Source organism: Pseudopipra pipra, chromosome 3 (genome assembly GCF_036250125.1).
Source record: "Pseudopipra pipra isolate bDixPip1 chromosome 3, bDixPip1.hap1, whole genome shotgun sequence".
Taxonomy (NCBI): domain Eukaryota; kingdom Metazoa; phylum Chordata; class Aves; order Passeriformes; family Pipridae; genus Pseudopipra; species Pseudopipra pipra.
Window position 1 is genome coordinate 56,928,168 of NC_087551.1, and position 27,600 is coordinate 56,955,767.

At 42.2% G+C, this 27,600-nt stretch overlaps 1 protein-coding gene across 4 annotated transcripts; it reads right to left on the bottom strand.

The window, feature by feature from the left end:
- Window positions 1–770: 770 nt before the first annotated feature.
- HECA (hdc homolog, cell cycle regulator) lies at window positions 771–26,691 on the bottom strand. Of its 4 annotated transcripts, none has more exons than XM_064649322.1 (5): window positions 26,283–26,689; window positions 10,913–11,953; window positions 7,715–7,869; window positions 5,106–5,118; window positions 771–1,013 (listed from the first exon to the last, which is right to left on the bottom strand). In XM_064649322.1, the coding sequence occupies exons 1-5, from the start codon at window positions 26,509–26,511 to the stop codon at window positions 880–882; spliced, it is 1,572 nt and encodes a 523-aa protein (XP_064505392.1). In that variant the 5' UTR covers window positions 26,512–26,689; the 3' UTR covers window positions 771–879. The 4 variants fall into 4 exon arrangements, with proteins under 4 accessions (XP_064505392.1, XP_064505390.1, XP_064505391.1 ...); XM_064649321.1 differs by having other exon boundaries at window positions 840–1,013; window positions 4,920–5,118; window positions 26,283–26,613; XM_064649320.1 differs by having other exon boundaries at window positions 771–5,118; window positions 26,283–26,612.
- Between the last annotated feature and the right edge of the window lie 909 nt (window positions 26,692–27,600).

Below are 27,600 nucleotides of genomic sequence, written 5' to 3' on the forward strand. Positions count from 1 at the left end.
GCTAGAGCTGGCTCTTTTAGCGTTCCCAAATCTCCAAATCACACCTCATCTCTCCTGAGCTATGGCCTTCCGTCCCACTCAGCAGTATTTGCTTTACTTTTTGTATGTCCAGATGGCCATGATCATTTATATCCTTCCTGAACTTCTCTGTGGTAATATGCAAAGGCTGAAAAATCATGCTGCAAGGTTTGCTAAAATGCATGATTCCATGATTAGTCAGACTGCTGAAAAAACTTACACAGAAAGCAAGGATTTGAGGTCCCCTCCATTGCAACTGGGTTTCAGAGATTACATATACAGTCATAACACAGGAAACCCTTTTACCGTAGTGCTATTGTATTGTGTTTTCCCCTCCAGAAGCCCTTCTGATATTTCACTGGCACCAGAGGGAATACTTCCATTAACAGACTCAGCCAGAAGTGAAGGATTCAGCACTCTGTCCTCTATGCAGCCTCACTGGCAACAGCTGGCATAGCACATGGGCGTTCCTGAAACAGCTCCCGCAGGACGTGCTGTGCTACACACGGAGCACTTCTAACGTCAACAAAGTGAACAGGACTTCAGTTTGGCAAGGTGGCACATCACATCACCCACCACCACCCTTTTAGGACAGCAGTCTCCAAAATTATTACAATTAAGTTTCACTTTAACTGACACCAAAAACCTGGTTTTACTGTGCCCTTTAAATTTAAGGCAACTAGAGTAATTCTAGAAAGAGCAGGTGTAAGAAACTAGTCCAGAGAAGAACAGGGAAAGAAGAACCAACACCATTAGCTGTCTGGTATTTATTACTTTTTAATACAGAGAAGCCACAACAAAATATTCTCTAACAACACATGTAATTGATATCATAACCAATTATTTTAATTTCATCAACATTCATTTGCTATGTACATATTCTTCCATCTGCAAAAGTGCAATCCAAGAATGTCTCAACAAGGAACCTTTTGGACAAGTATATTTTCGAGGGGTTTTCTCACCAGTGGCCTTACAACATGTTTGTCCTTGGTTACCTGTTACAGCAAAGTGAAGAGTACATGGGGGGAAAAAAGGGAAAAAAGAAAGAAATTGGGTTAGATGCCTCCCTTGTAGGAATATTCCCTATTTTCCCAATTAAACTCATGAATACACTGCTCACTACTGGAGATGTTAATGCAAAGAGACTATAGGATAGTCTATGGGCTGGCTACAGAACACTGTAGTTTTAATGACTCTGCAGCATTAGATGGAACAACAATTTTAGGCTGTTCACCTTGGTAGATGTCAAATTACACATCAGCATGTAAAAGATGTCCATTTGGTTAGTTATGGTCATCAGAATTTACTTGGAAACATCCTACCAATGGATGAAATCATTTTTACCCATCCAAAATATGAAATCTATCTAAATGCAAGCCTCTCCTATGGAAAGGAGAGTTAACTACTGGAAAGAAAAGCATTTGCACATGCAACTCCTATTACTATCACAAGGAGTAACGTGCACTTAAGGAGAGTAGAATGAACCTCCAAATCCAGAGGTTTGGAGGTTTGGACTGTATTCTCGTTTACAAAACATATTTCAGGCAAATTTAATCTGACCACGGGCCAGCTTAAAAAAAACCACACAGCACCAGAAAAATGAAAGGTAATGAAGAATAAACTTTAGCCAAACAAGCAAAGCAAGTAGCTCCCTAGCTAGGGAAGTAATTTCCCTTTTGACACATTTATAAGCTCATAACTACTTCCAATGCTTGTGAAGACAGAAAGCAAAGCCAATTGTGGTCTAGTTTAACCTCCAAAGTAGCCATTATGTCCCAAAGAAGTTACACTTGCCCTTCTACTTAGGCAAAACTCTCATGGCCAGAGGCAGGGGCTGACTCCTTGACTGTAATCTGCAGTTACAAAAAATACTGCATTTTGCAGTAACCCAAGAACAGGTTTCAGCACCAGCAAGAAGCAGGGAAAGCCTCTACAAATTAGGGACAATTTACTTTGGAGTGAAAGTTCAGAGGAATCTTTCTGTAGCTCAGATGGTTTCCATCAAGGATCATTTTTACAGTGCTACGTGTGCTGCTAGCCTCCAGTTGAGAGTGTTTTGCAAGAAAATAGGCATTTCCTCAAGCAGCAGGTAAGACTCACTTAACAATAGAATTAAAAGGAAAAGCTGATGGAGAACTAAACTGTTTTCTTGGGTAGATTTGTATGTAAATCCTTGTCATGGCTAAGACTTTAAATACGCTTCTCCCTTCCCATTTTCTCAGTCTGCCCCATTCCTACTTTTGACTTGGATATACTGTACAATCTCCCATACACTTGTGTTTTTAAAGCTGGCCAAATTCCCTTTCCTCCACATCTACTCATTCTCGATTGTCACACATACATGTTTAGAGAGACATCTAAGAACTTAAAGAACAGAATTATAAATTAAGCTACTCTAAGGGAAGCAAGTGAACAAGCATCTAGGACTCCAGATACCACTTCTCCCCTACCATGTGCATTGTACAGTGACACCCCCCCTCATCAGTGCACGAAAAAGTGGGCACACAATGCCATTAGCCTATGTGGGAAGTAACACCCTAGATTCCTGGCATGTGTGACTGGCACTCAAGACCGAACACTAGAGGAAGAAATGTATCCTTTAATGTTTCTCATTACAGGAGCTTTGTCTTTGCTGCATGATTTCAGGCTGCTGGGGCAGTCTAGCCATTGTCTGTCTGGTGTGGTTCTCATGGTACTGCCAGTAAATGCAACTCCAAGCTTGTTAGCCACCCTAACTCCATGAGCCTGCTCAGTGCACCATCAAAGCTGAAGGGCTCATCCTTCCCAAGGAGTTAATCCAAATTATAATTTCATTGCCCTCCGTAAGGGAAGTCTACACTGCACAGCTAATTAGGTTTTATCTGCTAGAAACCTTCTTCCAGCCCAGGTATGCCCAGGCCAGCTCCTGCTCCTATGAACAATTTTTACAGTGCTGGTCCCACTGCAACTGGGCTTGGTGTAACGTTGTGGTAGCCATGGGACAGTGTTAGAACTCTCTCAAAGTCCTTCCCATAATTCTCCTTGAAGACGAAACAGGGGACAACTGAACAAAACCCAAGGATGTGCTGCAGACCCAAAACCAAGCTCAGGAGTAAGGACTGAAGGAGAAGAGCACCAGTGAAGAAGGCTACCACAGCCTGCTAACACTGCTGTTTAGACTAGCAATGGATCACATGAGCTGGGTGGCTTTTAAGGACATTATCACTCAAGTTAGCAGTAAGTCACTTGTGCCCACGTAAACCCTCTGTGCAACTTGAAACTTGAGTATTACTCAAAGAGTAGCTAATGCTAAAACAACCTAATTCTGCAGTGAAGATAGCCAGGAAATAAAACCCTGAACTTGGCATTTTTACACACAAAGAAATATGGGTATTCAGCTTGAGTTTTATGTGCATGTCCATTTCTTTACTTAGCAGAAAGCATAATTCCCAGTCCAATATGGGAAAAACACTTTCTTGGCCTCTGACTTTTTTGTTTCTTTCCCAGTGTGGCAGAGTATCAGGGCCATTTTCAAGACCGTGATTTTGACAGATACATTCTTTAAAAAGATTCTAAGTTGGAAAACAAAAAAACTTAAGAAAAAAAAAAATCCCATCTCGTAAACAGAAACAACCCCCATACTTCTCAAGTGGACAAACACTCCATAAATACACTACAGAGAAAAGCAAAAAAACCAAACCTCCCATAAGTCTCAACTGATTTGAGAAACCAAGCAAAAGAATAATGACCTATTTTAAAAAAGTTTATTTAAGCAAAGGAGAAATGGGAATCAAGAAACAACAACTGCAGAGTCTACAGGGCCAAACTCTCTGATACGAATTCACTGCCTAATGCAGTCTGTTATGTACAGCACAGAGGCATGTAGAAAGTAAATATGCTAAGTTTGCTTTCTTAAAATGTCTCCATGTTTTTAGATCCTAAACTGAACACAATTCTGAAATATGAAGATGCAGCAATTAATTGTTTTAAAAAGTGATGTCATGTTTTGTACTCAGTACCTCTCAGCTCTTACAGATCTGAGGGCCCAGATCCCACTTCATGGTTCTCCTTCCACATCAGTCACACCAGTCTAGAGCAGGCAGCAAAGCCTCAGCCCCAGCAGGCACGTACAAACACATACCCACTCAGCTCAGCCAGTTCCTTCTCTAAAATGTCTGTGAAGAAATACCTTTAAATAAAGCATTTTAAGATCTCCAGCTTGTTTTGGTATGAGCAGATGACCCAGCTGGGCACATGACAGCCCCGTTGGAAGCAGCACTATTGCCATGAGGGCAATGCACATCAAATACACATAGCAGGAAGATGCTATGTCAAAACAAAAAACCTCATTCAAGATTGCATCTGCTGGCATAATTTACATTCACTTGTCATGATACCCTAGTTTACTCCTGTTTTGGGAAATCTGAAAGAAAGCCTGCTGAGGGGACTGGCAGGACTAGCAGCATAGAGCCAGCTCCGGCGCCTGGGAGGACCGATTAAAAGGCTGAATGAATTCAGCACTAACAGAACCATTTCTTTCCAAGGATTTCCCATTTTCACCAAGCTGGAGGAACGACCCTACACAACTACCCATTTTTCAACTGGACATATTTCTCTGTCCTGTACGTCTCCCCATACCCTTGCTATAAACTGTATTACAATTATACAAAAAAATAAACCCAAATCATTTTTAGCTGATCTTTACCCCATACTTGGGGTATATTCAAAGGCCATTAAATTGGCTTGCCTCCAACCTTCACAGAGATCATGTCAGGAGGATTCTGGTTTTAACGACATATATATATATATATATACATATTAATATGTACACTGACAAAGAAGCTGCTCTTTCAGTTAGAAAAGAAACTAAATTTCATCACAGAATGAATCCTATAAAAAGATATGTAATAAAGTTGAAATACCCATAAAATAGCTATTACTAAAGCAAAGCTTTCGTCAATAAGCCTCCAAAACTTTAAATGAAGAAAATGGCTTCACGAAGTGGTAGTCTAGATTTCCACAGTGAGGACACTGCTGGACATTGCTGTATTCAGAAAAATACTGCATGCCAATCCGTACATCTATTACTGGCTTCCCACAGTGCTTACAGTTCAGTCGAGCCTGTAAACAACAAACAAACAAAAAACACTTTTTAAACAACAAAACTCACCTCTGGAAAACAAAGGTGCCAGAGGCAGCCCCTTGCCCTCCCCAGCAGGAGAATGGGTCAGTCAGGAAATTGGCAGTAATGGGATCTGCTAGCAAGGACATTCCTCACCTGGACTGGTAACTCACAGGTATGCACCATATATTTCACATTAAATATCACCACCAAATTCTGGAGAGTAGGTCAAGTCCCATTCTGACTGATAAGAGGCAGAGAATTTCAAGGTTTATGTACACAAATGATTGTTTTGCTTTGCCTAATCTCTGAACCAATTCCTCAATCTCCAGCACAAGAAGTGCTGTCTCAATAAATTATTAATGAAGCCCCAAAGCACAGAGAGAAATTTTATATTTGTGCCACGCAATTCAACCATTTCAGCTGACACTTGAACATCATCTGTCCGTGAAATATATCAGCATTTTAATCCTTTGGCTTAACAAATGTATAACTCAATCTACTTTATCAGTACAACATGATATTGTTGTCACCTTAAGTAGCTATTTAACCATTTGTAATACTTATCAGGATACACAAACTAAACATCACTTCAAGCATACAAACTATTCTACAAAATCAACTGAGAAAAAAGCAACATTAACTGGGTGGATATGAGAAATTAAAGGTCAAAGGTGAGGACAGACAGAGCCGTTAATATTCAGCTGTTACAAAAAAGTGAGTCTTCAGAAGGAATCTAGCTGAGAAATACAGCCCATCTGATGTAAAGAAAGCAACAGGCAGCATGAAAGCTCAGCAGGTCTTTCAGAAGAAGCAGTAGGGATTTGAGATTGTAAAGGAGTTTAAGAGTAAAGGTAGCAAAAGAGCAAGGGTCTGAGCTGTACTGTAGCTTAACCTCACAGCCCAATACGCTAATGAAAGCTTCAGCTCTTCACTGAAAAGAACAAAAAAGTATTGTCTATGGCCACCTTGATTTAAGGGATTTTCCTGGATGAGGAAAGGAGGAAATTATTAAAGTACTATTCCTGTTGAGACCAGACTCAAAAAGAAACTAATCAACAGCTTCACAGCCATCTGTTCTGCTTGAAAAGCAGAAATTCTAATAAATACAATCTATTAGATTATGAATTTTTATTAATTTCTTAACCAAAGTGTTTTCTCCTTTGCTACTGTCCAGCACATCAGTTAAGTGTTAGTAACCTGACAGAGGCTTTATCCTTCATGTAAATTTGTGGTGTAGAATTAAGTATTTTGAAATAAGGCATGAAATTATTCAAAATAAAATCAGCAAGGCAATTTGGAGTTAAATCATATACCATATTTAAATGTCATTCCTCTGTATGCATGGAATCACCTGTAACAATCATGGTGAAACAATAATGTGTATTATCTGGCAACTACAGTCACTGCAGCTAATGACTTTATAATCAGTTCTGATACCATGTACTGTCACACTGTCCATTAATCATGTAATTAAGGGTCTTAATGAGCTCTTAATTCTTGTATTATACATTCTACAGAAGCAATTCAGATTTAAAGTTGCTACTTTTTACAAAGATAGCAAGTCAGCATCAGTGCTTTATCTTTAAAAGTCCCTAGTTTTTAAAGTTACATTTTCAAGAAACACTAAATTTGGAGGCAGTGTATCTGGCTGTAGTTATAACTGCTATCAGTGTCATTTTAACTAGCAGCAGAAACACCACTTGTCTTTAGAGCAACGCATTTTCGTAAATATGTTAGATTTAAAATAAATTGCCATTTTTCATATTGACAAAATGGTATTTTAGATTGCTCTTAAGTACGCACATCACCATGAAGTGAGCACAGTTTGAACACATGTATCTCCTGTCCTAACCTACCAACACCACCTCTGTGTCCGAGCATCTGGAGCGGACCACTGAGATCATTCCCAGACAAATGCTTTTTTTGCAGCTGTCTACCCCTACCTGCACAGCAGAAATGCTCTGTCCATCACAAAGACAATTCTCTTGAATGCTAACTAACCTGCTGTCTTGGGCACATGTCTACTCTGGAGTAGCCCCAAGCCTTGGATCTTCCTCACTCAAGGTATAGATTAGGTGAGCATTTAATAAAAACTACGTTGCTTCAGGTTGTGGTGGATGAAGCACCATCACCAGAGTCAGTCACGGCAAAGATTAAGGAGAGCTGAGTAATCTCCAAGCAATAAAGACACTTTAGACCTTTCTGTTCCCTTGGAGCTTTTTTGCTACAATTATGATAAAACATGATTTATGAACTAAAAAAATCTGAAAACATGAAACAGCTGCTGAAAATGTGGATTATATCTGATGCTAGTGATGCAGCATTGGATTTAATAGCAAATGCATTTAAGGGGGCTTTATTTAAAAACAAAAGTATTAACCATTGACCATTGCAATGCCTTTTGTCTAGCTATAGGCTGTTGTACCTCTTAAGACAAAGGGACAGGGACCCAGTCAGCTTTCTTGTATTCCACTCATAGGTATAGACTGCAAAAGAAGGATGGAAGGAGGAAAGGGAGAAGAGATACACAAACCTTGACTTTATCATCAGCAGCAATTTCACCTTAGAGTCTTATTTATGTATAGTACTAACCTGACAACAGGGAGATGCTGCCAGAATATCGTAGGTATACATAGTTCCCAGCTGATGCCAGCTTCCATCCCATCGGGACTTGCACTTGATGCAGATAATTTTGTGAACCCCTTCTAAGCAGTCTACACAAACAGCATAGAGGTGCATAAGCCTTCCTGTGGACGGGAAAGACATATCTTCATGAGACAAATCAGAAGATTAAAACAGACAAATTTTCTGCAATGTGCTATCTGATCTTTAGTGACACAAATCACACCTTTTTTTTTTTCCTTTATAAAGGATGAATGATAAAAGTATAAAACGCTTCTCTATGGGAAATACATAGGATTTGACTAAAGCTATTTTCCATGCATGCAGAACTCAGGAATTAGTCATCACCCTGCCCACTCTCACTTCCATCATTTGCTGGTAGAACTTAGCAAAATATCTTATAAAGGAGTTGCTAAACCTCCAAGAACAGATGCCAGGTTAAGCTGTAAGATCAGCTGCTGTGTTTCCAAAACCAGGATTTTGCCCTAGCTTCATCCCCACCTGACAGAAGAAGTGAAGTGCTGAAGCTTATTAGCAAACTTGGTACAGATTCATTTCACAACTTGCCAGAATCTTCCAGCAAAGAGGGAACTAAGGATCTAATAATCCCCATAGAAAAAGCAACAGTTAAAAGAGTAATTTTTTTCATGTATTCTGACCGTTCATCAAGAATATTTAAAAACATTACGTATTACACATACAGAGTTTAACATGCCATGAACTATGAATATATTGAGCTCTATCATGACTTTAGGCTCTGTATGCACAATGACTTTCAAAGCCTGAGTTATACTTATTTTCAAAAAATCAAGTGTTTCAGACTTGGAAATCAAATATTTTCACTACATACATGTGATTAAAATCACCAATGCAAAATCTGAGATCAAATTTCACAAAAAACAAAAAAACCCTACACAAATTACAAAGATCTGGCACACAGATTATGCCTGATTTGTAATGACTAAATTGATTTGTCGTTTAATAGTTGGTTATTAGAAGTGGGCTGACATAGAGTACTAATTCTGTAACATACCATATTTTGCACTGCTAGAAAATACAAAACTAAGCAGTACTGCAGTTACAGGTCAGCAACATAACAGGACTGTGTATAATATGTGTTCATTTTGGATTGCAATTTGTGCTCTTTAGCATCAAAGTACAGAACACATCACAAGCTGTAATTTAACAGACACACTTCCTGTATCTCTTCTAGATATATGGGAACAAAATATTAATAATTTATGATTAGTCTATATCAGACATTTCTGAAATTAATAGTTTGGGGTTTAGCTTGTTTTGGTTTTTTAAGCCAACTATTTTAGAAAAACAAGAAGAAAAAATAGACTCTTCTTAAAATATATATACTAAGTAAACATGCTAGTATGAGCTGGTAAAAATTGAGTTATTCCACACTGGCATATCTGGCTTTAGAAAACAAGATGCAATGAGACTAAAGCACAAATATAATAAACTCTGTTCCTAAAGCAAGCACTTGACATTGGTGATGTTCAAATAATTCCACACACAGAAGTTGGGTTGTGCCAGAAGATACATAACTTTCCCCATCTGAGGTTATGCACTGTTTCTGCACATTAAGATACTACATTTCCCTATCACTTAATTTTCAGGATCCTTGTTATAAAGGAAACAAGGCACCTGGTATCTTAAACCCACCTGAAATAAAAGAAGTAATTTGCTGTACTTAAAAGAAAATAACAGTCTGGAAGCACCTTACAGCTTAAAAATTTCATTTCAAAGTGCACTTCTGACAATAAACCATTTTACCCAGGACAAGGAGGTAAAAATTTTAACAATTAATTATTCACAGCAACTTGTCTGAGCAGGTGTTTCAGATATATCATCCAACGGTTAAGAAGTAATTAATTACAAAAAGTAAAATTTCACAGAGTTTCATTCTTAGTGGCAAACATTAACAAATGATGAGTTACATTGTTACTAAACCAGCACCTTGTGCTTGACTCCCCACCAAAGCAAATAAGCATTGTTATCTCATATACGTATATTCTGTTTATCCTGGAACTTTTTTAGCATGTATATTTGCCTATTGTTTTTTCTCCTTGAACTATATTAGGCAAGACAGAAACAATAATGTCAGCATGAATACAGTTTAGCGATTTAGTGCACAGTGATTTAAGGAAAGGAAAAAAATAAAATACAAAGTTTGTTGAGCAAAGGAATGTTACGTAACATATATTATGACAGTGCATGGGATATAAAAAATTTTATTAAAAGGTGAGAAACTTCAATGTTAAAATACCTCTCGTTAATCACTTACCAACACACTTTTCAACATATAATTCTATGCTTCTGAACTCCAAACTATGAATACTCTGACTTATTTTAGCCATGCTGTCTGCCAGTAGGCTGCAGGACAGGCATGTCTAGCTGTATACCACCTGATCACTTAGTTCAAGCCTTCAGGAAGAGCTGAAGCTCATGCTAGCCCACATTCATTTGTTTCTCTAGGAGAAAAAAAACACATGCCTTGGTCTCATCTCAGAGCTGGGACATGATGAGGACACAGTTCAAACAGGCGGGAGTTTGGAAATAAGTCTAAAACCCTCACTACTACAGTGCTGCTTCAACCCACCATATTAAAAGCTTACCTTTACTATGTCCAACCTCTCCAGGCCAGTGTTAACATAGGTCAGACTATAGTCATTTCTATATGAAAAAAATAACAGTTTGCTACAAAACAAAACTGATATTCTCTGGTCTGAAAGCAAATGAGAGGCATCTCACCCTCATCAGTGGTACAAATACAACTTTCACCCATGCTACAGCACTGCACTTTTAAAATTAAAAGGTTGATGTGTATCTTGGAGTAAAGTTCACGACAGATAAAGGAGCATGCAAAACAGATTGGCTGGAAAACATTCCCATGGTCTACCTAGAAATCAGATAAGAAATCTTTTAGTTGTAAACACAAACACAAGGCATGGACGTTCCTACAGAGTATTTGCTTTTTGTAATTCCTTCTAAGTGTTTCAATTTGATCCACGCGAGTACTTTGGACATTACTTTAGGCTTTACTGAACTCCTTAAAAATGCAGAATAGGGATGAAAATCTATAATGGAGGGGGACAGGGCACAGAAGGCAGTTACATCATTTAATGAAACCTAGCGTGACTGACAGACAACCTGTACCTTGAAGGTGACAGGGAACATCATATTCAATCTCATCATGTCTTGATGGGCTAAGGAATAGGGTCCCATCCACCAGCGGAAACTGTTCAAACACTGGCAGCGCCCTGTGGCATAGAGCACAGTTTACAACGTTCCTGTGGCTGGCACTGAGAGCAGCAAGGATGAACTTCCGAAGGTCCTCCCCTTGGCCCACCTGGGCATCGTCTTCCATCCGCACATGGAAAGTATTCAATTTATGCCTGGGGATGTGAGTGAGCAGCTCAGATAGATCGAGCCTTCTCAAAAACTGCACAGGAGCATCGAAGTGTCCTGACCTATGTGCTTGCAAGCCAGCTGCCCCATAATCAAAATGTGCATTCCTGAACATGCCCCCACCAGCCATGTTCTTCTTATGAGGCTCCAGGTGAATGGCGTTCTTCAAAAACTCTCCCAAGTATCGCGAGGAACGAGGCCCACTGAAGTGTGTGGGGGCAAGAATAGAGTAGCCAGTGGGCGGGGACTGGCCAGGAGAGACACAAGGTGAACGAACGGCGTAGCTGCCACCCATCACACCCTTCTCTTGGGAGTTCTGCCTGTCCATCGAGTGCCTTCGCTGGAGGTCATTGCTCAAGCCTTTCTGAGGCTTGTTGGCCGGCCTGCCCTTTTTGGCCTCCTCTGTTGACTCTGCCATGGACCTTCCCGTACTCTTCTCCAACACTGATTTCTTCTTCTTATCATCCTGCATTCGCTTCACCTGGTACCAGTCAGTGTCCTTCTTTAAATGACCCTGCCCACACCGACAGGAGCAAAAGCGAAAAGCCAGGTCATATCCCTTCTTGGTCCACATGTTTTGGCGACACTGCTTTTCGTTCCAGCTCCTGGCTCTGCCAATGCAATTGAACTGGACGAGGATGCTGCTTTCCCACTCGTAGAAGCACTGAAGGTGCATCCAAGTGCTGTAAGGACAATGCTCATTGTTGCATATAACCTTCTGGTAGTCATCCTTCTCCAGGTCCACTGGCCTTCCAAAGCTACAGATCAGTGGAGTAGCACAAGGAGCTTCTGTGGAAGATAAAACAGATACATTAATAACTTAATGGTCTATTTATTGCAATACTTTTTTAAACACCATGACAAACACACAAGCTCTTATGGCCCATATTACTGAGGGGCCACAAGCACTACCTCTGAGTCAGTGCAAAATGCAGTATTTTCCAAAAAGAGTTAAGCATGTGAAAGGAGATATGGAAATGCAGGAATAAAGAAACAAAACAAGATCATAGTGTGTTTAGTATTCAAAACCAAAACACCTCACAAGCATTAGCCCTCCTCAAGTGTTTGCAGATACTGTTTCAAGACCTTAAGAAGCAAGCAGAAAGCTTTGTGAATGTTTCTGGAGGGTTGCTTTGAAGCCTGAGAGGCCACATAGAGAGAACACTGTTTGAAAAACAAGTAAGCAATACAGCCCAGCTTCACAATCACAGGGAGAGGCAGGAATTGATCTTTTCTTTGGGACTGAGCAAGGGACAACAGCTAGGGAGAGGAGGAAGCAGACTACTTTGAAAAGCAAGACAAACAGCTTATATTCCTAGTAGAGAAAGGAGGGCCTTCATTACATTGCTTAGGCAAATACAGACTATGTCATCACCACTGACGTCCTGGATAGCTAAATTTCACAAACCAAACACTTCTGCAGCACCAACAGGTTAAAAAAAACAAATGCCACATGGTCTTTTATCATCAAAGTAGCAGCTTTTGCTATACCATTGAGCAAACAACAGTTTACTTCAATCATCTCCTGGCAACAAAGTCAGCTTTTACACAAAAAATGTTCTACAAAAATATGTTCTGCATTTATTGACTCATGACGTTTTCTGGTCCTTCAAAAGTACCCGGGACTACATATGACTCCCATTGCTGGCTGCTCTGTTGCAGCTGGGAGGCTCAAAAGGGGCCGGAAATTTTCTATTGGAGTTTCTGTATGAACTTTTTAGATGCTTATTCAAGTATTACAAATATTTCTTCTCTGTATTTCTGTCTTCTTAATTCCTCCACTTGTAATGATCCTCTTCTTATGAATCCCGTAGTAAAACAAGCTTTAGCAAATATTCATGATTTCGGATTTCTTTCTAGAAATTTATTATTTATTACAATTTGCTAAAAAAACTTTAGATCCATACTTGGAAAAGGTAATCTCATCACTTACACATGGACATTACAAGTAACTTTGCTGACCTGATTCAGGATTTCTTAGCCACAACTACTGCGTCAGGAAAAGCCACTACGGCTGTCTGGAATTTAGTTCCTGAAGGCACCCCTGAACCACCTTCAGAAGCTGATTTCAGAGAGGATGGGGCAGATTTAGATAAATAATTTGAGACAGTACAGGGAGCCATAAGGGAATGGAATCCATCGTATCCGACTGTGGCATAAACTGGTATTCATTTATCCATTTATAATACTCTACAATAGCAAACATATATAAGGTACAAAGGCTGTTGGGGTAGCATACGAATTGTTTGATCTGGGGAGAATCAAGTGTGACAGAATATATTGCCAGATTGCAAATGTGGTTTCTGACTCCCGCGACCTATAGAGGCAAAGATGCCCCGACCATTAAAGTAATCACTAGACCAACTCAGGGTAGCACCACACAGCTCAACAAATTCTTTGGCAGTTGGAGGAAACACTGGATCGAGAGACAGAAAGAAAATACTGATCCAACATGGCTGTCAGGCTGCCTTTTAACCTCTGTATGGCTGCATTCAAATACTAGTAGACTCCTTCAGGGTATTCCATGGTCAAGTGCTGCCTCACCCCATGTACACAACACAGCACAGCTCCCTGCTGTTTCCCTGCCTCAGCTAGAGTTCCAAGATCTACAGCAGAGGTACAGAGAGCCTTGTTGAGAGAGACTGTCATGATCCAGGTTTTTTTTCCTTAGGACCTAAAATTTCTATCTGATAAGCAGGGAAAAAAAACATCACTTGGTTGCACTGTTTTTAATCCCATTCTTAGCACTGCTAGCATAAATAATACAATGTAATTTGAAGTGGAATAATAGGTTTTACACTGTTACGTTTACTTCTACTCAGACTCTAAGTAACAGACGCACTACCCATCATCACCTGTCCTCCAGCAGCAATACACGTGATGTTTTACAAGGGATCTTTACCACACTAGGTGTTTTGCTCCTTCCCAACAAGTTTTTGTAAGGTGCTATAAACAAACAAAATCTTCAAGGTTACCTTCAGTAAATTCAAGATTACTGTATCTCTTAAGACTTATTTATTTACACAGAAGAAACAGGCACAAATAGCACAAAAAAAACTCTCCTGAGCCACTCACTGGAAGATGCCACATCCTTCACCTCATTTCTTGGCCTCTCTTTCTAATGCCAGAAGTGGACCAATTGCACAGAGAATTTTCTGCAACACTTTTCCTTCAAGGACTCGCCTACAAACTGCAAGCAAAGCACATTGCCAAAAACTGTTTTTTAAAGCAGAAAAAGCCTATTTCATTTCAAAATATGGATATGTTCAGTCATTAAAAACACATTACCAAATTGGAGAGAACATAGACGAGAGAGGCTTTCCCTAGGGACTTTTCAGAGGTTCCTTCTATACCAGAGGTACTAACATGAACAATTCTCACTTATGCATTTCCTGTATTCATCTATTTTGATACATGTTCCTTACCACCACCACAAGGAGGCAGGAAAGAAAGAACATGCCAAAAATCCACTTGTACTCTCCCCGTGTTTCAGATAGTAAATGTTCTAACAATTGCAGGTATAATTATGGCTGACAGCTGAGAAAGTTACTATACAGAGAAGTCTAGAACTGAATGAAGACCCTACACTTGTTCATTCATACTGGCATAGTTAACTGACTAAAAAAAAGTGTTTTCTTGATTAACCTTTGAACATATTTTTTGTTTTGTACACAAAAACATATGATCTCTAGCCCCCTGAGAAGTTTACAGACCCTTCACTATGTGGCAAAAAAATGAAATTAATAAGTGACTGAAATACAAAAAAAATTACCACAGCCCATGATTTCCACAGAACACGTTCACAATTATTCATTATTATCACGTACTGGGTGTCTAGAGGCTAATGTAAGGGCAACTTTCAACATATTTTTTTTCCCTTTTCCTAGTTGGTCAATGGAAGTATACTGCGGAATGAGATCTTTTCCAGCTTCTTGAGAACTTACAGATGTCAGATTACCTGAGGAACTTCCCATACAGCATAACTATGAACAAAAAAAAGCTTCAAGTTTTGGACAGTGATGTCTTCTTCAACATTTAAGTTAACTAGATGATTACTAAGTCTTCAGACATTACCTCACCTGATCTTCTATCTACCCAGTGTGAATTGGCTGGTCACTTAATCACCATAGCAAAAGCAGGTCTAGAGCAGCTGGAAGAAAGCAAGAGAATGAAAAAGCCTTCCCCCTTGCAAAAGACACCAGTGAATTGTTAAACTGTGGCACTGAGATCACTTTGGAAACCATCGTTGCTAAAAGGAGAAGCTGGTCTCTACTCAGCTCTTCTGGGCACTCCCCTGACACTTCACTACTGTCACTTTAGCAGCATAAGAAATACTCAGTAGAAAACTTAACAGGTCTCTCTGCCGTGATGCCATGCTCCACAGCACGGTTTTTCGCCATGCCAGTCAAAGCACCTGCCTTCACTGATACAGATTTGCTATTATGAAGTCTGCTGGTTTGCAGAAGACCTTGATTAAACTACAGCAGTATTTCCACAAGAGAAACTGAAGAGCCCAGAATGGCTAATTAAAATTGTCTCAGTAGAAAGTTCTACCACTTCTGTAGTATCCCTGTATTTAAGAAAGCAGAAAACTCCACTACCTGAAAAGCATACGGAAGCCTCAAGCCAACATTTGGTTCTGCCTAACATTTCCATTTCCAGCATGTCTATCTGTACAAAACAGACTGTACAGGACCAAACATCCCTTGCAGACTTCTCTCCATCCATGTCTCCTGCCAAACATAACCACGCCACATGTTCCTGCATGAAGAATAAATGAGAAACAGAAAACAGCTTTTTTGTGCAACTTTCCCAGTTCACGGCAACAGATATGACTTAAGAGCAAAAGAGACAGCATTCAGATCAGTATGGGAGCCACTTTTTAGCAAATGTGAAGACCTGTTTCCATCAGTTCACATCCTCGAAAGTGGTCTGGGCTATTTAATCACCGTTTTACAGATGAGACAGAACGTTTATTACAGTACTACAAAACTTTCAAAATTCTTGTTATCAAGCCCTTGTACTTCCCATAAGTAAAAATGTATTTTGAGATATTCTTCAAAAAGTCAGAGTCGTCATTATTCTAACATTTTATGATAGTGGTGCAATGACTACTGTCAGGAGAGATGATAATGGGGAGTAAATAGAAATTCACAAGGCCAAACTGCCCATCTACACCTGCAGCCCCAAGCTGGTTTGTCACCTAAATATAATTTGCTTCCAAGTAGCAGCTCAACAGGTTTCTGGGTTCCAAAGTTATGAAACTGAACTTCAGGAAAAATGAAAGATTACCTGGTATGAGAGCAGCATCCATTATTCCAGCTGTCCCTTCTAAAAGAATGCCAAAATAATGATAAAAGAACTTCTATTTAACTCTCAGTTTCAAGATGCATTTCACAGCCTAAGAGAACAAAGCAAGACAGAGTACAATTTTGTGTAGTGGAACAGCTTCAATGTAGGCTGTCAAGTTGCAACTACAGGCGCATGCTGCTTCTTTCCAGAAGTTATGTTTCCACATAAAAAAAACAAACAGGTTTTCTCATATTCCTCTGTAATGATTTGGAACAGTAATTCTGAAAATAGTTGCAAGGAGCAGTACATAAATTTCTTCAAAAACAGATGTGACATACAATATTCCACACAAACATACATTTGAGCAAAGACAGCTCATTGTTTAAACAAGGTTGTGTTTTATGTTTGACAGAACTACCACAAAATTAACTTTTCTTTCAAAAACAAGGACATGACAGAAGACTGCAAGGAAGCTGGAATGGGTTGTTTGGCTTTTTCTCAGCTTTTCTGTTCAGGTTTATAAACATCAGTAAAAGCCAGGAACAGAAACAGACATCTGAGATAAACCTCTTTCAACAAAAAAACGCCCACATGAACTGGTTTCTACCTTTTAATAAAAAAGAGAGGGGGTATATGAAGACCATCCTTCCCATTTCATGACCCAAATCAAAGCAGCAGAACAACGGCTGCCTGAGGAACTTCCCCCGGTGAAGTAAATTGAGGAGAATGTTGTTTACTTCTGTTTACACATCCATCATAAAACCAAAGTTGCATCCAGCAAGCCAAATGTAATGATTCCATGGCTTCAGTTTCGTGACTGCTCTCATTTGTTCCAAGTCCTCAGTGTAGATGCCTAAAGCAAAATTGGCTCTTCCCCCGCCACGCTCCCACATTATCTATTGTGTTAAGCACCAGAGTTTTTCAGTCAGTGGACAGAAACACATAATTATTTCCCATACTCGTCAGCACAGGTTTCAGCTCACTGCACAGACTTGCCATTGCTGGTAAAGCTCAAGGGAGGTGTTAAACATGTGAGGCTGGGAGCAGAGGAGAGGGAAGTGCGGTGGCTGCTGGAAAAGGCAGCCCTACTGTCACCTTAAAACAATTGTCAGGCAACAGGAGGTTGTTATGAGTCTGGAAAAAGTAATCATCCAAAAAAAAAAAAAAAGGTAAGGTCTTGGCACTAGATCAGTTGCAAGACATTTACTATGGCTTGCTCTTGGTCTACTGTTACTCTACCATCTCATCATCTATGCCAAGGACACTTTATTTGCCAGCACATTACGTAGCCCAGAGGGGTATCTGTGGGACACATACTTTGCAAATCAAGCACTTTAACCTCTACTCTGCTTTCCCATGAACACTGCTCTCTTCACAACCCTACACACTAGGAATTGTTCACTCTGCCAGTGTGAACCAGAGCTGAGTCATTCCTGTGGAAGGCTACTCCCTACCAACCATCTGCAAGACTCTTCTGAATTTCCTCTGCCATCAGCAGCATAGCTTTATTTTAACTGAAGTCACACAATACTACTGTGCTAATACTGTAATGCAGCTGTAATATAGAAAATAAATCACCACAACAACAACAAAACAGACAGAAACAGAAACTTGAACTAATTGTTTGCTTGACTGAACCCTGGAATACAATCTAATATGTAAAGATTATCAAGATGTGATAAAATGGTATTGCCATACCCATAACTGGCTAAACAGTACAAATTATATGGCAATATAGAAGTGATCAACCACCTTCTTGAGAGCCTGAATGTAGCAGAAGAATAGAGTGAGAAAAAATATTTCCCAAGTGGATCCAAAAGGTAGGCTTGGATCTTCAGTGAAGCAACAGCAAACAACAGCTAACAAACAGTAAGAGAAGTCTTTCAGAATAGTTCAGCTCACTGCTTACATTTGTAACATTCACTGATGATAACTGATGTGTCTTCAAAACTTCTTAATCAATCTTTACCAATTGATCAATATTAAAGCTTCCAGTCAAGAGGGAAGGGAAAAAACAAGACAGCAAGGACCAGGTAAGCTGCAATCAATATTTATGCTCAGAAGGGTTTTAAGGAGAACAAAGCCATAAGCAGCCCAGCTCCTTCACATGCTTTACCCCCTGTGCAAGATGTCACTAATTCTATTAAGTGAGCAGTCACATGAAGTGATCACCTTTCCCTAGAAAGGATTTCAGGTAATTTGGAGCTGATAAACTCTGATTCATCTGGGAATTCAGATGGCAGGACTATCTCCATGCACTTCATTTATGCTAATTTCACACTAGGCCTCCAAGGGAATCTCTTCACAATAAAAAAATAAAAAGCCTAGAAACTACACAACAGTAGGAAGATGCCATGGAAATCATGAAGGCTTAACTCATACCTGCCACATTAACACCTTCTAACTTACAGCACAGCCTGACCTAATGGCTGTTTATGAAATCAGCAACTAACATGTGATACAAAGTCAGTTATCTGAGGCTCTCATTCAACCACCCACTCCCAGCTAAGCCATCACCTTACCGAAGTAAGGCAGAAAGTCAAGCACAAAACTGTACAAACTAAGGAGGATAGGCACTTACATCTGCACAATAATTTTGCAGTTTGTTTACACAGCCATCTGTGCTCCAAGCTGGACCAACTGCCTACACTGCTGAAATCCATCATATGAGAATTCACATGGTCTTGTACAAGTCACCATAATCTGCACAGTTATCATCTAGCCAACTTAGCCAGCTTCTTTGCATTTAATATGTTTCATCCAAATACAGACAACAACTCAATCACCAGCTTTGGCTTTTGCTTAGGATGCGCAGGCCCTCTCTGCATAGGAGAAATCTTGCCCTGGCTTGTGCTGTAGTACCCTGAATTCAACTGAAAATATCCCCAATTCACCATACCAAAGAGAACAGACCTAAGCCTCTAGCTGTATCAGTACCAGGAAAACTAAAGCCAATGCACTCCTGATACTCCCATGCGAACTCCAAGTTGGTTTAAAGAGGTCAGGCAACAACTGGTTCTACATCCCATATGCAATCGTGCCCTAGCCAGGAAGACTCCTTGCACTCCTCAGCATTGGGTGGATTTTTCTGGTGACCTCTACTGTGGTGAATGCAGAGATTAGTGACTATCTCAAGCCTGGTGGGCCTTAATGTGTTTTGAACATTGGCTGTTACTTAGTCTGCACATGAATCATCCTCACAGAAGATCACTTCCACCACTAAACCCTCTCATTTTAGTCTTCCAAGAGCTTTTAATAACTTGAACTGTTATAGAGAACTAACCTTGGTGCCTAAGGAAACAGACATTTTAATAAGTAAAGCAAGACTCTAATGCACCTGCCTAGTAAGTTTTCGGCTGCAAACTCCAACTCATGCTGGGAATAAAGAGATAACTGTGGCATGCAGTAGATACCCTAATACCAAGTACAGATGTAAATGCTGCAGGCTGGACTCACCCAGACTGAGAGCCAGTTAGCCACCAGACCCAGTCCAAAAGCACAAGAAGGCAGAAGAGAAAAGAAAATAGGTTGAATCAAGTGGTATCAGCACCTCCTATAGTTTCAAGTCTGGGGATGTTTTTGTCATTGGGCTATCCTTCCCAAGTTTCAGTGTGACAGACTGTACTTTATTTCCCATGCTAAAGCCTAAAGAAGCTGGTAGAAACTCAGTGGGAAACAGGAGATGCAGTACCCAGCATCTCTGAAAGACAGCAGCTCCTGAGCAAGGAGCTGTTGGTTCCCATAAACGTCTCCCTCACGATGCTATGCTGGCTCTCAGCCCTGTCATGTACCGTCTTTGGCATCTGTGCAGTACACAGAAACCTCAACTGCACACTGCTCCCAAAACGGGTATCAGTAGCACAGAAGTGGAGGTTGAGAGTGCCAGACATACTCAAACAGCCAGGCTCTAAGAGAAGCTACCTCCTCTCCCAGCAGGCATTCAAGACAGGAACACCGGCAACATCCCCCTCAAGCCTGGGAAGGAGGACTGACAGATTCAGAGACAAAGATATGAAGGTTGAAGTGAATGCTCTCAAGATAAATGTCACTAAAATCTACCAAGAAATGCCAGTGCTCCACTCAAGATCCCACAAGCTTTCAAAATGGAATTACCCACTCCAGTGACTAGATTACTGCTTCGAGAGGCCTCTTTGAAATTATCTGAATTTCTACCAAAACTGTTAAAGAAAGCTCATGCCCTACTAATGCTGTTATAATTTAGACACCTTGAAGATTAGCTGTAATCACAGAATCATAGAATCAACCAGGTTGGAAAAGACCTCCAAGATCATCAAGTCCAACCCTTGATCCAACACCACCACAGTTACTAGACTATGGCACTCAGTGCCACATCCAGTCTCATCTTAAAAACCTCCAGGGACGGTGAATCCACCACCTCCCTGGGCAGCCCATTCCAATGTCTGATTACTCTCTCTGTAAAAATTTTTTCCTAATATTCAACCTAAACCTCCCCTGGCAGAATATTTTACTCTGAGCTGGATGCAAGGTTTACCTCCATTTTTTTCGCTCACACACGCTGCAGGAAAAAAAGCAGAGAAGGATGGATGCCTGCCAGTCATGAAAGTACTTTAATCTCAAAGGATGTCTCAATATGCAAGGCTGTAAGCGAGGCTGAAGAAAACTTACAAATTACTCCAAGGACTAGAAATCGTTTTGTCACTACTTGTTAGATCACTGGGAGTAAGATATGGGATGAGTACAGACAAAGAAAGGAATCAGTTCAAAAACTGTACTTCCTTGTATGAAACAGAACAAACATCAAGCCTAACCCTTACTCATGAAAGCGCTACACTTGAGCAATGACTAATCACATGAACAGAGAATGCTGTCAGGTCACTGATAACCATTTTGATAGCAAATAACTTTAAAAAAAAACCTTAAATGGGTGTGTACGTGCTTGCATGAAAGAACAGTATTTGTTTTAATTCATTAATACCACAGACATGATTCCATTTGCAAAGATTTGCAGAACATGAACTGTATTTGCTACCAAAGCATGTAATTGCATAGTTTTAAAAATTCTAAAACTAACATGAAAGTCCTTTCAAGCCTGATTTGCATTGAGACAGCAAAATTTGCATTCAATTGATTTCTGCAGTTAGACGAATGCAATGGAATTATGAAGTAAAATTATTTCCCTTTAGTAAATTAATAGGTATTAAATTCTGTAGTCACTGCAACAGAATAGAAACTTAATTTTCCAGGTGGCCTCACTGATATCAATGGGACTCCCTCAGGCTAAATAATCAGAAGGTGCCAATACTGAATATCATTAGAGTGCCAAACTGGAACTGAATGTTATATGCAGCAGGGAACATTTGACAGCAAATATTAATCCAGGCTTAAATATTACTACAATTCATGCTCTGAAAATACGTTTTTAAATTAAACATTGCACTGACAAATTTTCTGGCCCTCTTTAACTATCCCACCTCCAGGATATAATTTCTGTTTTTTAGTAAATCATAATTGCTGGCCAATCACAGTTTTCAACACATTAGTTACTCTTGTGCTGATTTTCTTCTTCATACACTTGTTCTACGTTACCATTTTTATTTGAAAGTACATAAGTCTTAAAAATTTGTGAAACTTAGGTAAAGAGTGTTCAAATCTGACACAAATCTGACCATTGGCTGCTCCACCTGACAGCCCACCAAGTTTCCAGCTCTGACACTCGTGCAGTTTAAGGGCTGACCTATACCAGAAGGGGAAAATTATGGTCTTAAAACAGGTGGCCAGTATACTGTTAAAACAACAATTCAGGAACAGCTTTTTCATTGAATTTAATTAAGCTGGCTTTATTTAACCCCATGTTAAAGGGGAAAATACAGGTAGGGAGAGCCAGCTTCTTTCTTTCTCTCATCTCTTCACAGCAGCAGTGTTGGAGAGACCAGAGTGACAAGGACAAGGAGATGAAGCAGCAAGATGCTAAGATAGCAACCACTAAGTGGAGGAAGAGGACCTGGGTCTACTGGACAATGACACCAAGAATGGAAACCAGTCAAAGAAAATGGACAGAATAAAGAATTTTAGGGTCAGAAACAATAGCATGTGGAGACTAAAGCCAGAAGTTCAGAGGACAAAGGGATAAAACAGCTGGAGCTGATGGTGTAGAAGTGCCCAGCCTCAGCGTGGCAGGAACAGAACAGGAATTTGCTACTCAGAGCCTCAGACCTGAAAGTAAACCCCATCGATCATTGTCCTCTTCTGCTGATCAGGGCAAAGTATCCACAAAATGTTACACTTCTTTATGTCTACAGATGAAGGGAACCAACTACTGCCATCAGGAATGCTGGTGTCAATGAGGTTGCACAATCCTATGCAGCTGTTGGCATAACGTTACATGATAACCACTCAGATTTTTCAGTTTTGTTATGAAAAGTAACCCAGAAAACCATCAAGAAAACTAAAAACATTTTAGAAACACTATTCAATCACTCTAAAGACAAGGAATCTAAGAAATGAGGCTTTCTGTGACACCACATCTCAGTCTCCCTGTACACTATGATACTGTTAAACTAGTCTACCCACACCCCACACTTCTCTCTCCCACAACCTGTGCCTCATTCAATGCAGAAAATGACCACTCCTTTCATCAAGAAAGATTACTCTATTATATACAGATTTCCTGCTTGGTCTAACTGAAGAGAGAGGAATGAAAGGCACAGCCACAGAATGTGAATCCTCTTTCTAGGCATAATCCCAATACCTGCTAAGAAATCACAGTGCAAGATGGAAAAAAGCCATCACATCTGTCAGTGGTTATGCTCTCTGTCTTCCTGATTCCCACGTACGACTGTAGAACCCTTCGAGCACAATTTGATTTCTGAACACATAAAAATTAAAACATCACAACAACAACAACAAAAAAGCATAAACAGAAGCCCTCTTGGGGCAAGGGAAAAGCTGGTATTTCTCAGATATCATGCCAAAAACTGAATGATAGTTTGAGGGAAAATTGTCCAGGGATTGAAGCAAAATTTATCAAAAAGTAAAAGGGAACAACTTTCCACCGTAAAGGGGTGCTGTAACAGCAGTTCTCTACTACATAGCACCACTAGTCAGAGCTGCACGGATAAGCCCAGAGGAAATTAGAAAATTCTGTTTCATTATGGCACATGGGTGGGGGCAGAAATAATACATGGAACATAGTTTGAACTCTGAAAACTTAAAAAAACCCATACCCAAATCACTATTTCTTCGTGAGTGAAGCAGAGTCCTGATGTGACTGCATAATTAGACTGTCATACTGACACCATGATGCAAAGCCAAGGTTCGCACAAACATTTTCAATTATTAAATCTGATGCTTTCATCTCTGCATACTTCTGTCTTGTCACATTAATGAAAGAAAACAGGTTATGTTATTATGACCATCCCTTGCTTTTCCAGGGTAAAGATAGAGTAGGAGACCGATGAGACCAGGCATATGCAAATTACTGTAGAACAGCATATGGTGACAATGCAGGAGAGAAGAATGAGCCTGGGGATCCACAGCACCAGTGAACCTGGGTAGCAGGAGTCACAGCATGAAGCTGCACAATCCAAAAGCAGCACGATGAAGAGCTTCCCTGCACCCAGCACACTTAATCCGCAACCCAGATAGTCTCCCATGAATAAGTGAGGCTTGATTGTGTACAGAACTCTATTAACCTCACCACTCACTGCAGCAGGCCACATCCTCCATAAACTGCTTAGTGATCAAGCTACCCTAAAGTGAACAGCCTCTTACAAATGTCTTGAGTGTAGTAATGGGCTAGTTGTCTCCAAGGCCATGGCTACAGTACAGAGTTTCATTTCAGATTCATCGGTTTTGAAGACTTCAGGGAATCCATTATCATCATCTAATCTTTTCCTCGCATATGAGAGCCAGATTCCTAATTCTATACCATGTCAGGAACAGTTTCTCCTTTCATCTCCTGAACCAAAACTGTTGAAAGCTTTGGACTTACCAGTGAGAATACAATTCACGAAACTTACAGCTCAGGATTATCTGATGGGCAGTACCCAGTGTAAAATAAAGCTAGCAACCACATCTACTCCTCCAGCCTTTATGATTATCTGAAAAGAAAGGTACAACTAGATGCAATGATCCTGTCAAGGCAAGGATCAGGTGTGCTGACCAGGCACTTACAGCAAATGTCAAAGCTGATGTTGTACATCTGTTGTGAGGGGGGAAAAACGGGGAGGGACTTGGCAAAATAGTCAAGGATGTTTCTGAACACCGAAGTCATACAGAAGCAGGGAGAGAGAATAAAGGAGCACCTCAGGTTAGCTCTCGAACAGGCAAGTCTCAACTTCCAAGGAAGCTGGCCAGCACAGAGGAAGGATACGTCAGGCATCTGGCACACACAGTCTCACAGCTGAAGAAGACTAACAACCTGTCCAGCTAGAGAGGTGGACCACCACCCAGTGTTCAGTGGTATCACCTTCTGGGGCATCTGCAGATGGAACACCACCTCATTATCCACAGGCAAAGAGCCACACCAGAAATGCACCTCTGCTGTCACTTGTCCTTGAGCAAAAAAATTTCCAAACACTGCTTTTCCCCACCTAAATGAAAGCCAACAGTGCCATGTATGAGACATCACCTGCAAAGTGAACGTTGGACACCATACTGAAGTTATGATAAAAATGCTCTAGAAATTCTCTAACTCCTGGTAACCTTTCTTTTTCTTTTTTTTCCCTGTTGTTCACTCACTTAAAGCAAATAGTAAAGAAAAAGACCAAAACAAACCGAAAAAGGAAATTCTAAGCATTCTCCATGATTCTCTGGAGTAAGTAATACTCTTACAAAAGCAGTCTGGCAAACTGTAAGCTGAAGTGATTCGTAATTAATTGCTACTATTTCCAAGGAAAAGTTTCCATTAAATAATACACGGGAATCAGACATCTTGAAAACCAAACTATGGCTCTTGAAACTGCCTTTGTGGCTAAAAGCAGCCAAGGCAAAACTACCACCACAAAGCATAGAACCAATTGTAGCTACCCTCTCACTTTTTGTAAAGCATCAAGAGTAAGAAGCTGACATCCAACTTGGGAAAGGAAAAAAGTCAAGAGTAGGGACTCCATGCCACAGTTTGTAAACCTAGCAGCAGACCTAAGAGGTGGAGTTTTTTTGGCTCAGCAAAAAGTGTAATAAAATCCTTGCCTGCCTTTAGTTTTAGCCTGACGTATCCTTTTACAGTAAAACAAACACGAATAGCAACGCAAGTTTCCGCAAGAAAACACCTTACCAAAATTGCTCCGAACCAAAACTCAACCCACCGACCGAAAGCGCCATAAAATGGTTGATGAAAAAGTGAGTACGTTACCCTGACAAACCCAACTGCTGTACAACGGCAAACGAAACGGACCGAAAGGCAGGACTCCATTTTCAATCGCGATGAAATAAAGCGGGGATTTTTCAACTGAGCACCGAATCCGACGAGCCGCGGCCGCTGCGTCTCCCGCCCGCCGGGGATGCGCTCTGCCCGCGGACCGCGCTCCCGGGCCGGCGGCCCCCGCCGCCCAAGGCTACGGCCCACGGTGCAGCGGGGCCGCTTTCGGTACGGCCGCCGGGAGGGACACCGGGCGGGGACACCCCGGCGCGCAGCCCCCGCCCCGCCGCGCGCTCCGGGGAGATCCCGCCGGCAGCAGCCGCGCAGGGCCGCGGGCGACACCCGCCCTCCGCCCCGGGCACCCGCCCGCACATCCCCTCCCGCCGGGCGCGCCCCCGCCCCGCGGGTCCCCCCGCGCCGCACCCCGGGTCCCCGCCGCCGCCTGCGCCACCGCGGGAGGCCGCGGGGCCCGGCCCTGCCGCTCACCGCTCTTGACGTCTCCGGGCGCCGCGCCGCCCGCGGCCGCCGATCCGCCTGCCCCGCCGCACCCTCCGCCGCCGCCGCCCGCGGCCGCCGCTCCGGCTCCGCCACCTGCGGCACCGCCGCCCGCCGCCGCCGCGGCTCCGCCGCCCGTCGCCGCCCCGTTCTCCTGCTCGTCGCCGCTGCTGTTGGCGCGCTTGTTCTTCTTGCCCTTGCCGCCCTTCTGGTTCGGCATCGCGGGCCCGGCCGCCGCCGCGGCGGGGCGGGCGGGCGGCGGCGGCTGCAGAAGGCGCCGCCGCCGCTACCTCCGGCTCATGGCGGGGCCGCGGCGGCCGCGCTGCGCTGCGCCGCGCCCGCGGTGGGCGGCGGGGCCCGGGGGGCCGGGCCGGGGAGGGCGAAAGGCGTGTCCCGCTCGGCCGCCCGCCACCGCCGCCCCTCTTCCTCCCGGAGCAGGCGCGGGCGGCGGCGGGAAGCGGCGTGTGCGGGGGGGGGGCTGGGGCTGAGCCAGGCGCGGGCAGCGGGAGGGGCTTATCGGGAAAGGGAAAGCCCCGCTCCCGCCGGCACGGGCGGTGGGATCGCAGCGCCTCCCGGGAAGGGACGGATCGCGCCCCGCTGCTGGGAGTCAGAGCGGGGATCGGGGCTGTAGCCGGTGCCCCCGCAGGCCGGGCGAGGCGGGGGCCAGGGGGTCTCCCTGCGGGCTTCTCACGCCGGTCTTGGCCCGTGCGCGGTGAGGGTTGGGTCCCACCGCGGCATCCCAGGCGGTGTGAATGTCCAAACAGCGAGGAACAGTTGGAAAATGTCACCTGAGTGTGCAGGAATAAAGAGGGGGGGGAGGATGGGAGGAAACCAAAACAATGCGGTCTCATGTTGGGGGGTGGCTCAAGGAGCACAAAGCCTTACAACAGTACAGCCCTGACTTTGGATTTCTCGTCTTCTGTGGTTCCTGGTAGGGGTAGATCCGTGGGTGACGGATAATGGGACGAACCTTTAGGATATGAGTTGGATGAAGACATTCAAACTGCTGCACACGCCTGGAGCAGAGCTGGAAGCACCGAGCCTCTACAGAAGTTTCGTGGAGGGGCATCAGCCTCATTTTCTGCAGGAGTCCAGGAGTTCTCAGTGGGGGAGGCCCTGCAGAAAATTGGTAACTAATATTCAGGGGATTCCTGCACCCAGGGATGTGAGATGCTGCCTGTCAGCTGCAAAACAGCAGCACTCGTGACATGCCTTTGCCTGGCTGACAAGCAGCATCAGCTCACAAGTACCATCTGGCAGTGTGCTCACATTGCTACCTACCAGCTTATCCAACTCGGGAATAAAAAAT

Coding starts and splice junctions, on each gene's coding strand:
- HECA (XM_064649320.1), bottom strand. CDS start 26,511: ATGCCGAACCAGAAGGGCGGCAAGGGCAAGAAGAACAAGCGCGCCAAC. Junction 11,954..26,282: donor GCCCGGAGACGTCAAGAGCG/GTGAGCGGCAGG, acceptor TATCTTCCACAG/AAGCTCCTTGTGCTACTCCA. Junction 7,870..10,912: donor TGTTCCCTGTCACCTTCAAG/GTACAGGTTGTC, acceptor TCCCGTCCACAG/GAAGGCTTATGCACCTCTAT.